This window comes from Pseudorca crassidens, chromosome 20 (genome assembly GCF_039906515.1).
Source record: "Pseudorca crassidens isolate mPseCra1 chromosome 20, mPseCra1.hap1, whole genome shotgun sequence".
In the NCBI taxonomy this organism is placed as follows: domain Eukaryota; kingdom Metazoa; phylum Chordata; class Mammalia; order Artiodactyla; family Delphinidae; genus Pseudorca; species Pseudorca crassidens.
Window position 1 is genome coordinate 36098063 of NC_090315.1, and position 12591 is coordinate 36110653.

General features: G+C 42.4%; 1 protein-coding gene across 1 annotated transcript; it reads left to right on the forward strand.

The window, feature by feature from the left end:
* The first annotated feature begins 787 nt into the window (after positions 1-787).
* Positions 788-10688, forward strand: GINS3 (GINS complex subunit 3). The gene is made up of 3 exons (XM_067718277.1): positions 788-1166; positions 8214-8447; positions 8817-10688. The coding sequence occupies exons 1-3, from the start codon at positions 981-983 to the stop codon at positions 9045-9047; spliced, it is 651 nt and encodes a 216-aa protein (XP_067574378.1). The 5' UTR covers positions 788-980; the 3' UTR covers positions 9048-10688.
* Positions 10689-12591: the final 1903 nt, after the last annotated feature.

The following is a 12591-nucleotide window of genomic DNA, read 5'->3' on the forward strand; positions in this document are numbered from 1 at the left end:
CTCTAGTCGCCCCAGAAAATGTCCTTCTTTATGAAATAAGTTCTGTAGTGCCTCTCTCAACACTCTGCCACCACCCATGCCCCTGAGCCCCCAAGTCTGGTACCTGTAACATGACCCCTTCCCTGTCCCTGTGGCACTGACACAGGCACCCAATCTACAGAGTGGCTGGCCACCTATGACCAATGTGCCTGCCTCAAAGAGATGAACTGGGCCGATCAGATTTCCTCTCTTAAGGATTTAAAATAAAAGCCACAAAAGGAGATGGCCACTTGATGTTAAGGTGAACCGGGGGGGGCCCTGAAGTAGACTCAGGGCCTTTGCAAGCCACGTGTGCTGTGCTCCACCCTTCCTGCCACTCTACACCTCCTCCAAAATACTACAAATAGTCCATAATAACTATCTGGAGCTAGTGCTAGAGTTTTGTTTTGTTTTGAATGTTTCTTTCAAGTACCAAGATTAACAGATATTCACAGAGATTGACAAACTGTAGTAAACAGGTCAGAACGGATCAAGCCTGGGAGAGAGGGTGCAATGATATCCTTTTTTAAGCCCCCAAACGTGTTGCAAAGTGTTTTAAATTTCATATAAACGTTTAAAGGACCACATAAAGACAATCCAGTGCAAATGCATCTTGCAGTTTCAAAGGCATTTCCAGCTGCTTTTTAAAGTTCTCACACTGGGCTACAGAGCTGCAAAAAATCTCCAGGCGGATCCACCTACTGCTCCCCCTCCCTTGGGTAGCGCTGAAGCAAATCCGCAGACTTTGTCGATTGCTTCTGCCTGGGCAGATCCGCCTGGATCGACTGCTCTTGTCTGGCCCGTCCCCGGGCGCGGTAAAAGCGTTTGAATCCAGCCTGGTGGCCGCAGCGACATCCTCAACCCTCACAGTCCTGACCGGCCTCAGCCGCCTCCTCTTTCTTTTACATCCCTGACTCTCCCGAATCACCAAGAGTGGAAACGGAGAAGCTCAAGCCGCCGCCATGTCCGAGGCTTATTTCCGGGTGGAGTCGGGTGCGCTGGGGCCTGAGGAGAACTTTCTTTCCTTGGACGACATCCTGATGTCCCACGAGAAGCTCCCGGTGCGCACAGAGATCCTTATGCCGCGCCTCGGCACTTTCTTCCTAGACCGGAGCGGAGGGTCCGAGGCTGACAACGCAATCCCTCAGGTAAGCGATCCAGCCCGGAAAGACTACAACTCCCGATAGGCCTTGCGAGCTTGGGGGGGGGGCCCGCGTCGCTGGGCGCTCTGCCTCTGGGATCTGTAGTTTTACGGGGAGGCAGGGCCGTGAGTTAAGGAGTCTTGTCCGCTGGTCCCCCGCCGACCTAGCCTTCAACACCCCTACGGAAACTAAATTTATAGTGGGTCGTCAGGCTCCCTGCAACACGGATTTCATTTTTGAAACTATCCATATTCAGCAATGTCTTTACACCCCTACGTGTGTTGATGCTTAAGGATTGGCGCCTACGGAATACTTGAGGACCAGGGTTCTGATCACTTTTGCCTTAGAACACAACCGTTTGGGGTTGTATAGAGTAGATGATGTCTGGGAACCGCAGATTGCTAGATTCATTCCTGCGTAATGAAGACGGTATCAGCAACCATTTCCTGAGGGCTTTAGTGTAGGCATGGATGGGGTGGGGGGAGTATACTTTTCCATCTATTACCCCTTTAGTCCTTCAACAACCCTATAGTTAGGTGTTGTTACATATAAGGAAATTGAAGCCCAGAAAGTTTGGGCCAGGGTCTCATTGTAAGGGATTCGAACCTAGGACTGCAGGACTTCAAATTCGAGTTTGTCCCAGGAACATGGCTTGTAATGGTTATTTTTGATTTCCTATTTAACCTAAGTTTTGTTTAGAAGGGTGCTTTTGTTTGGTCTGTTTTGAGTTAATTTTTATCAAAGTAAGGCATATGCAGAGTTTAAAAAGTTAAATGGTACCGAAAGATTTATAACAAAAAGTAGCAGGTTCTGCCTTGCTTCCCTCATGCCCCTTTCTATTTCCACAGGATCTGTCTACTTTTTTCACAGTTTCTTCAAAATTCACCTCCGTATTTCTAAGTAATGTTCTTACATTTATCTTGATTTTTTTTTTTTTTTGCGGTACGCGGGCCTCTCACCACTGTGGCCTCTCCCGCCGCGGAGCACAGGCTCCGGACGCGCAGGCTCAGCGGCCATGGCTCACGGGCCCAGCCGCTCCGCGGCATGTGGGATCCTCCCGGACATGGGCACGAACCCGTGTCCCCTGCATCGGCAGGCGGACCCCCAACCACTGCGCCACCAGGGAAGTCCCTTAAATTTATCTTGATTTTTAAAAAAAATTTAGACATTATTTATTGACTTTCCATTATAGTAGTTAAGGATTTAGTTCTCTTACACACTGATATACAGATCTATCGTCCATATTTTATTCCTATTTCCTTCGTTTTTACTTAATGTCCTTTTTCTGTTCCAGGATCCCATCCAGGACACCACATTGCATTTAGTAATCATGTGTCCTTAGGCTCCTCTTGGCTTTGACAGTTTATCAGACTTTCCTTGTTTTTAATGGCCATGAATTTTGTGGAGTGCTGGCCAGGTATTTTGTTGAGAATGTTCCTCATTTGGGATTTGTCTGATGGTTTTCTTTATGATTAGACTGTGTTTGGAGGAGGAAGACCACAGAGGTAAAAGTGCCGTTTTTACCACATCGTATCAAGGGTACATGCCATCAGCATGACTTATGTTGATAGATACCTTGATCACTTGATCGAGGTGGGGTTTGTCAGGATTCTTCTCTGTAAAGTTACTCTTTTTTCCCACCTTTTTTCTCTCTGGAAGGAAGTCATTATGTGCAGCCATACTTAAGGAGTGGTGAGTTGTGCCCCACTTCTTTGAGGGCACAGTGTCTGCATAAATTATTTGGGATTCTTCTGCATGGGAGATTTGTGTCGGAAGGTTTTTAATGACATTTAATATCATTCATAGACACAGGACTATCAGATTTTCTTTTCTTGTTTTACTCTTGGTACCTTGTTTTTTTCCCCTAGGAATTTGACTATTTCATCTAAATTTTCAAATATAGTGTTATAATGTTCAAATATCCTTTTACTATCTTTTAAACATCTGTGCAATTATAGCTGTGTCCTGATTTTTATTCTTTTTTAAAAAAATAAATTTATTTATTTATTTTGGCAGTGTTGGGTTTTTGTTGCTGCGCGCCAGCTTTCTCTAGTTGTGGCGTGTGGAGGCTACTCTTCATTGCGGTGCGTGGGCTTCTTATTGCGGTGGCTTCTCTTGTTGAGGAGCACAGGCTCTAGGTGCGTAGGCTTCAGTGGTTGTGGTGTGCAGGCTCAGTAATTGTGGCATACGGGTTTAGCTGCTTCGCGGCATGTGGGATCTTACCGGACCAGGACTCGATCCCATGTCCCCCTGCATTGGCAGGCAGATTCTTAACCACTGTGCCACCAGGGAAGTCCCCTGATTTTTATTCTTGATATGGAGAAATTATGATGTCTTTCTTAATTAGTCTTACTAGGAGTTTATCACTTGTGTTAGTCTTTTCAAAGAACTAAGTAATGGCTCTGTCAACTTTCTCATTTGTACTTTTATTTTTAGGTCGTTAAATTCTTATCTTAATTGGTTCTTTCCTTCTACTTTCTTCAGACTTGATTTTCTTTGTTCTCTTCCACCCAGTCACATTTTGAGATGGGTACCTAGCTCATTGATTTTTCAGCTTTCCTTTTTACATTTTTAGCTGTGCATTTCCTCTAGCTTTAACTAGATTTCACAAGTTTTAATTTGATTTTCTGATTTCCATTGTGAATTCTTCTTTGACTCATGGATTATTTGTAAGACTGGTGCTTAGGTGCAAACATTTGGGGATTTTACTATGTACACTTTTGGGTTTTGATTTCTGGCTTAGTTACACAGTGGCAGAGAACATAGTCTGAATGATTTCAGTTTTTTGAAGGTTAACGTTTGCTTTAAACCCCAGCATAAGATCAATTTAACCCTTCTATATATGCTTGAAAAGCTCTATATTGTGAAGTAATGGTCTGCAGTACATAATTTATATCTGTAAATTAGGTCAAGTTTGTTATTTGTTTTGTTGAGATCGTCTATGTTCTTACAGTTTTTTTGTGTTTGCTACTTCTCATTTATCTAAAGAGAAATGTTAATGTCTCCCACAATGATTATAGGTTTGTCAGTTGCTCTTTTTAATTCTGTTAATTAAATAGTATTTATATTCTTCTTGTGGGTTTAATGACCCTTTTATTATTGTCACATGTCCCTCTATCTCTAGTAATGCTTCTTTCTTTTGATTACTGTTTGCATAACTTTTTTCCATCCTTCTATTTTCAACCTCTATATGTCTTTATATTTATATTTACGGTATGACTCTTTTAAGCGGCATATAGTTGGGGTTTTTTGGTTTGGTTTGACAATTTTTTTATTGGTATATTTAATGTATTTACATTTATTTAATTATTGATTTATTTGTGTTTATTTTTACCTTCCTACTATTTTCTTTGTGTTCCATCTGTTTTAGTTTCCTTTTTCTTTTTTGACTTCTTGTGTATTAATCAAATTTTTGTTATCCATTTTCCTTTTTATTATTTATTCTTCTGTTATTTTAGTGGCTACCTTAAATATTACACAATCATTTCTGACTACCAAAAATGTTATATGAATTACTACTTTCATCACTTCACAGTCAGTGCTAGAATCTAAGAACATTTTTTTTTCAGTACGCGGGCCTCTCACTGTTGTGGCCTCTCCCGTTGCGGAGCACAGGCTCCGGACGCACAGGCTCAGCGACCATGGCTCACAGGCCTAGCCGCTCCACCGCATGTGGGATCCTCCCAGACCAGGGCATGAACCCGTGTCCCTGCATCGGCAGGCAGACTCTCAACCACTGTGCCACCAGGGAAGCCCTAAGAACATTTTAACTCCATTTTCTCCCTCCTTTCTTTTATGTTATTGTTGTATTGTAATTTGACTCGTTTTAAATCCTATAAAACATTATTGTCATTTATTGTTATTTTTATATTTACACACTTATTTACTCTTTCCATTACTCTTTTTTTTTTTCCTTCCTACATTTCCATATTTCTTGCTGGGGTCATTTTCATTCTCCCTTCTTGATTTCTTTACTCTGGGTCTTCTAGTGATAGATTCTCCATTTCTGTCTGTACAAGGGGTCCTAAAGACCAACGTTGGGTTCGATGATTCACTAAGAGGACCCACAGGACTCATCAGATAGTCATGCTTGTGTTTAAATTTTAATACAGTAAAAGGATAAGAGCAAAATCAGCAAAGGGAAAAGGTGCATGAGATGAAGTTTGCAGGAAACTAGACACGAGTTTCCAAGAGTCCTGTCCCAGTGGAGTCATGTAGGACACACTTAATTCCAAAATTGAACTGTGACAACATGTGTGAAATATTGTCTACCAGGGAAGCTCATTAGAGACTCAGTACCCAAGTTTTTACTGGGGGAAGTTTAATATAGGCACTCTCTACCTAGCACATACCAAGATTCCAGACTCCAAGAAGGAAAGCAGGGGTTCAGCATAAGCCACATTGTTTGTACAAACAGTGTAGGTGTGGGCTTCCCTAGTGGCGCAGTGGTTGAGAGTCCACCTGCCGATGCAGGGGACACGGATTCGTGCCCCGGTCCGGGAAGATCCCACGTGCCACGGAGCGGCTGGGCCCGTGAGCCATGGCCGCTGAGCCTGCGAGTCCGGAGCCTGTGCTCCGCAATGGGAGAGGCCACAACAGTGAGAGGCCTGCGTACTGCAAAAACAAAAACAAACAAACAAAAGCAGTGTAGGCGTATTGAGGCACTCTTATCAGTCCCAGGAATGGTGGGAACTCTCCTGAAACCCAAATTCCCAGATACCAACCAAGGTCATCCTTACAAGCAGGCCTTTCTAAGGAGAGCAGTCTCAGGCTGCTGTGTTAACTTTTTAGTGCATACTTTCTGTCTGGAAATGCCTTTTTTTCACCTTTGCTTTTAAAGGATATTTTCACTCGGTATAGAATTTTAGTAAGCAGTTATTTTCTGCCAGCACTTTGTAGTCGGCTTTAACTCTTATTGTTTCTTCTTTAAAGGCAATATATTCCTCACCTCCACTAATAGCTGCTTTTGTCTCTGTCTTTGTTTTTCAGCAGTTTGAGTAAGATGTGCCTCGTTGAAGTCTTATTAATATTTATTCTTCTTGGTATTCATAATGTTCCTTGAATCTGTGATTTTATATTCCTTTTAATTTTGGAAAATTCGTGGCCATTATTTCCAGCTATTTCTTTTGCCTCAATCTATCCCTCCTCCCCTTCTGGGATTCAAATTACATGTATGTTAGACTTTTTTTTTTTTTTTTTTTAACCATATTCCATATGCCTCTTAGGCTCTTTTCTGTATTTTCTCTCCATGCTTTAGTCTGGTTATTTTCTACTGTTTTTTTTTCCAATTCATGATCCTCACTTCGTCTATGTTATATCTGGTAAAACTGTTAAATTTGACTTAATCTAGTGAGTTCTTAAGGTCAATGAGTGCATTTTTCAGCTCTGGAATTTCCATTTTATTTTTTATTTATTTTAAAGTCAGAGCCTAATTACTGTTGATATTTAGTGCCAAATATTGGACTTTGCTTTTTTCTCTTCTTTCTTGGATCTTGACCCCTCATGTCCTGGCTGCTTGGGCAGCTTTGAACCAAATATTTTTCTCCCCAGTCCTGTGAGGTTTAACCAAAAGCTCTGCTCACCCACCCCTCAAAGCCACCCCCACCTTTAACAGCAATTCTCCTCTGTGAGAGTTTGTGCCTTTGTTGCCTCCTTAACCCAGTTATGCTTGCCTTTTTTTTTGGATGTTTCTCTTTAACTTCTTGCATTCAAGATTATGAAACTTTGCTGTGGGCCCTGCCCTCCCTTCTCCTCCTCCTGTTCACCCTGGTGGTGTGTGGGTGAGGTGCGAGGGGGGACCCACAAATATATATCAGCCCAACAGCCCTAAGTCTTCTCCTTTATTATTAGGAAACAAAACAACACCAACAAAAAGTGTCATCATGAGTGTGAACAACACTGTCAGATGAGTTAGTTGAAGTTTTTTTTTGTACTTTGTCCTCAAATTTAATGGATTAATGTGTCTTGTATATATAAAAAGAAAACCTCTAAAAAAAATGTCAGAGAAAGGCAAATACTGTATGATTTTACTTATATGTGGAGTCTAAAAAACAAAACAGGTGAACAAACATAACAAAATGGAAACAGCCTCGCAGATACAGAGAACAAACCAGTAGATGGTTGTTAGAGGGGAGGGAGGGGCAGGAGGAGTGAAATAGGTGAGGGAGATTAAAAGGTACAAACTTAATTACAGAATAAATGAGGCACAGGGATAAAGTGTTTTTTTTTTTAAAAAGTAGAGTCTATATGATCTTAATGGAGAACGTTTTCCAGATTCTCATTGGGATATTAAAATGCTGGCTGAATTTCTAGCTGTTTTATATAGACCTGATTGCTTCAATTTGTAGCTTCTGCAAATTTTTAACTGCCTGTTTTTAGGAGTATAAATGTTACTTTTTTGCAGACCTTTGAGGTAAAAACAGGCCCTTGCATATGCTATTCTTGTCTGTTCATTTTAATGTTTCTGCAGCTTGGACTGCAGAAACTGCTTGCATCGTGGCCACCTCATCTATTTACTAATTCTGTTAAGGCTTTAAAAAATAGAGACATTTACCTTTTCTGTTGTCTTTAAAGCTGCGTATTGGGCTGGGGAGGGGCTGTAGCCTGAGCTCAGGCTGACTCTATTTTTCTTTATATTCCCCAGCACCTAGAGAGGTGCTTGGCACACAGTAAGTAGTCAGACAGTGCATATGTGGAATAGATGTTGAATCTTCAAAAAAAGTAGAAATGTTTACTATATCTCTGAAGTATCTGCAATTGGACAGTTTTTATTTATGTTAGTTAGAAAACTTTCCCTTTGTGTCACATTTTTGTTCTCGACTTTGTTTTTGGTATATAAATCCTTTTTCTCTCTCCTTTCCATCATGACATAAAACTTCAGCCCACACAGTTCATTTCTTCACGTCACAGCTATATCTTCTGTATTTGACAGTTATACCCCTAAAGAGAACAGGCGGTATTGATATTCCCTCAGGCCATGTGCATTTCCTTTTTGTCACACACATTTCCTACTATGTTACTTGTTTTTAAAACCTACAATCCTGTGCGATACAGGGCTCAAAGCTTGAACTCCCCTTGTGGCTGGCAAAAGGACTTTTTGACAACAAGCGCCGGATCCTTTCTGTGGAACTTCCCAAAATCTACCAGGAGGGTTGGAGGACCGTGTTCAGTGCAGATGCCAACGTGGTGGACCTCCACAAAATGGGACCACATTTCTACGGGTTCGGCTCCCAACTCCTGCATTTTGACAGTCCAGAGAACACAGACATCTCCCAGTCTCTCCTGCAGGCAAGTTATTGACGTGAAAACCTATGGCATTGCACATGTCTCAGGAGCCAGCCGTGGCAGCCACCAGATGTTACTCTTACCTGGGGAGTGTATGATTTATACAATCAGTTTCTTGTTATTCTGGGTCAGCCTACAATTAGACTGTGTTTGCTGATTATATACACATGTAAATATGGCTTGTCTGTCGCTCTTCATATTTGCTTGCTAAGAGTTGGGACCAACAGGAAGTCCTGGAAATAAGATACTTGATTACAGGTGGCAGAGGAGACGCAGACCTCCTTCTAAGTCCTAAACCATATTCTTGCCTTTCGTGCCATTTAAATGTTCAGGGATTAAAATGTATCTGATTTCTGTCTCTCGCTTCTTCAGACGTTTGTTGGACGTTTCCGCCGCATCATGGACTCCTCCCAGAATGCTTACAACGAAGACACTTCGGCGCTGGTAGCCAGGCTAGATGAGATGGAGAGAGGCTTGTTTCAAACAGGGCAGAAAGGACTGAATGACTTTCAGTATTGGGAGAAGGGGCAGGCCTCTCAGATCACAGCTTCCAACCTGGTTCAGAACTACACGAAGAGAAAATTCACTGACATGGAAGACTGAAGGCCAGAAGAACACAGAATTGCTCCCTGTAGACTTATCCCTCTGTGTGTCCTTGATAGGAGCCTAGTTGACCTTGTATAGGGCCAGAATCATGTCCCATCTTGTGACTTATTCCCAGCAGCACTGTCGGGAGTGCTACCATCTTGTGGGGAAACAACATGCTGGAGGATGTCCCTGGCCCTATAAGTCTTCCAGGACTATCCCACCTGCTGACCCACAGACCAGACCTACTTAGCCCAGGAACCCACAGCCAAGGAGAAACCAAAGTCCTTCATAAATAAGGATCATGAATGCATATATCGCAATAGAGTTGGAACTGGGATTCCTCGTGCCTGGGAGTTTGGACAGCCTTAGATATCCAGTTTCACTAGCTCCAAAGGATGGGTACAAATGGGCCTTCCTAACCTGTTCACAAAATGTCCTCTTGAGCTTAATTGCCTCATCTTCCTCATGGTTGCACAAAGGACAGTACCCCCAGGATGCTGGCTCTACTTGTAACTATCTCCTGCCACCTGCCTATGGGGAGTTACCCAGTTTCAAAAAACAGTTGCCAAGAATAAGGAAGGAGGGCTTCCCTGGTGGCGCAGTGGCTGAGAGTCCGCCTGCCGATGCAGGGGACGCGAGTTCATGCCCTGATCTGGGAAGATCCCACATGCTGCGGAGCGGCTAGGCCTGTGAGCCATGACCGCTAAGCCTGCGCGTCCGGAGCCTGTGCTCTGCAGCGGGAGAGGCCACAACAGTGAGAGGCCCGCATACCGCAAAAAAAAAAAAAAAAAAGAATAAGGAAGGAAAATGGAAAGCCCCGTGAGTGGCAAGGCTTTTACTAAAGAGAAGACATTGCTTTCCTCTTCTGTGAGGAGGGCTTCATGAACTGGACTTCACGCCTAGGCGGAAATGGTTAAACTGAGCTTGTTTTTGCCTCTAGATCTTTAGAGCCCCCGCACAGTTATTCCATGCTCTCCCTAGGAAAGCTGTCAGGGGGTTGTTTGGAATCACAAAGTAGTTGTTAAAGGGTGTTAACCAGCCCTTATTACATTGAAATCAGGGCTTCAGGGTTGCTGGTTATGAAGAGCCCTGTTTGAGAAGCTTAGCATGGCAGATGTGAGTGGGCAAGAGACCTCGGTCATGGTTTTTTACTCTTCAGTAAGTTTTGCAATATTATTATATAACAGATTCCTGACCAGTTACTGAGACTCTGTTTAAGCAACCACAAAACTCTTTCCCTGGAGATCAAGTAGGAAACCTCAGGCAGAGTAGGAAACAGCATCCCTGGGACCCACTGGACTTTTTGAAGGGCAGTTACCACCACACCATGGGTCCCCTTCCAACTTCCCACAACTAGTGAAAATTGCCTTTGTCACTGGAAATTACAGTGGGATTTGGGTCTCCAGATTGTACAGACGTCTTGATGCAAACTTAGAATGTCAGAAATATTTTTTAAATGCCTGTTTTAAGATGGAACCGATGTTTTTATAATTTGATTTTGGTGCTAAATGAATGATCCACTTTGCACATGAATACATTCTGTACCTGTACTATTTCTGTAACTCGAGTACTACAGATGATCAGGCAAAGCTAACAGAAAATTTTGTCTTTGATAGTATTTGACAATAATGCCCCAATAAATCCATGTTTTAGCAACTGCTCTTTTGTTTGCACAATACTCATAAATATGGGGGACATTCTCCATAGGGATGAGCTGTGTCCTTGAAAAGGGGGACTTCCATTGCTGTCACAGCATTTACATATAGTCAGGGGCCCAGAGATAATTCATAGTCAGTGAGAAAAACATATTTTTTAATTTTTGGATTCACAGACAGCTTTGTTTTTAAAGTCAATCCTAAGGCTGCTGCCGGTTTTTTTTCTTATTAAAAAAAATTTGGCTCAGAGGCACATACCAAGAATATGTGGGTATGCACGTGTAGAATTTATTCCATTTTAAATTGTGAACAAATTATATTACAGGGAGCTTCCGAAGCCCATCTCCAATTACAGATTTGCCTTCGAGGCTGTCAGTTACTAACCCTCTCCCCAGCAACCTTCCCCCAAATCAGTCTCTTGGTCGCTTCAAAGAAGTGAATTTTTCAAAATAAGTCAACAGATGGGCTCAGCTACCATATCACTCTTAAAAACAAGGGGGAATGTGTGCTCTTTCCCCTTAAAGGCTCTGTTCCCAGGTAACTCTGGTCTTAATTACATACAAAAGACCTCACTGTCTTCAGGCTTTTTCCCTGTGGTACAAGTTGGGCTGCCGAGAGGAAGGGCCAAGGCTTTGCTTTCCCAGGTCATTTCCTCCCACTCTCCTGATCTCTGCGTTTTGGATGGCTCCATGGTCAGTCCTCGGATCTCTTCTAGCCATTCTGACTCCCTCCAGTGTCAAGTTTTAAATACCACCATCTATACGTTGATGACTCCCAAATTCCATCTCCAGCCAGACCTCCCTTCAACTCCAGACTTGCAGCCAGCCACCTGCTTGACATTCCACTTCAACATCTGACCCCACAGGGCTGAAACTGAGGCCCTAATCTTACTCTCACAGTCTCCTCCTATCATCTTTCTCATCTCTGTTTTTGACAACTACATCCTTCCCTACTGCTCAGGACAGAAACGTAGGAGTCCTCCTTGGCCGTCTTTCTCATATCTTTTGGGTCAGCCTTCAAGTCATTGGCAGAACCTGCCTGCCTCTTGCCCACCTCCACTCCTGTCCGGGATGGTTGAGGTCACCTCCCAACTCTTTCCCTGCATTCATTCACCCTTCCCCGCCTTTAGACTCTTCTCACCAGAGCGGCCACAGTGGTCTTGTTCAAAAATAAATCAGATCTTATTACTTCTCTGCTTAAAACCCTCCCTTGTCAGAAAAAGGCCCCTCTGCCATACCAGCACCATTTGTTAAAAAGTCCATCCTTACCCCAGTGATTTGGTATTGAATTTTCTTACTGCTTCCACAGCAGAAGTAATTTGTTCCTTATTTTAAGCAAAAATTTCACCTTCTGCCTAAGAGATTTCTGAACATTTTATAGAGCTTGTTAATCTCTGAGCACCACTGGACCTGAGAAGTTTCTGGACTACTGTGTCTGAGGTAGTGAAATTGGAATGCAGAATTATTGAGCAGCTCACTCAAGTTCATACAGAAGTCAAGTCCTGTTCTGAGTCTTTCTGTTCCACCAGCCTTCAAGAAATTCCAGGAGAGCTTTTCATCTTTACACCATCTGGGACAATGGTGTTTAAGTGAAAATATAATATTTTACACTGATCTTGGCAAAAGAAAATAATTGCAGAGGCCGTACGTACATTTCTGAAAGTAGGTATCTTTGTGTTCAAGAGAAAAATCTATACTTGAAGTAACTTGTGGCACAAAATATAGGATAGATGCTTAAACTATAAGAATTACTCCAAGAACCTTAATTTCAACAGTCCTTATCTAATATAGGTAAAATGAAAATCTTAATATTGATTACACATAGAAACATTTATTTAGTTATTTTTACATCTTTATTGGAGTATAATTGCTTTACAATGGTGTGTTAGTTTCTGCTTTATAACA

What these genes read in the sequence shown, in the direction of transcription:
- GINS3 (XM_067718277.1), top strand. Translation starts at nt 981, where the DNA reads ATGTCCGAGGCTTATTTCCGGGTGGAGTCGGGTGCGCTGGGGCCTGAG. An exon ending in CTGACAACGCAATCCCTCAG is followed by an intron (nt 1,167 to 8,213) that starts GTAAGCGATCCA and finishes TGTGCGATACAG; the next exon opens with GGCTCAAAGCTTGAACTCCC. An exon ending in TCTCCCAGTCTCTCCTGCAG is followed by an intron (nt 8,448 to 8,816) that starts GCAAGTTATTGA and finishes TCGCTTCTTCAG; the next exon opens with ACGTTTGTTGGACGTTTCCG.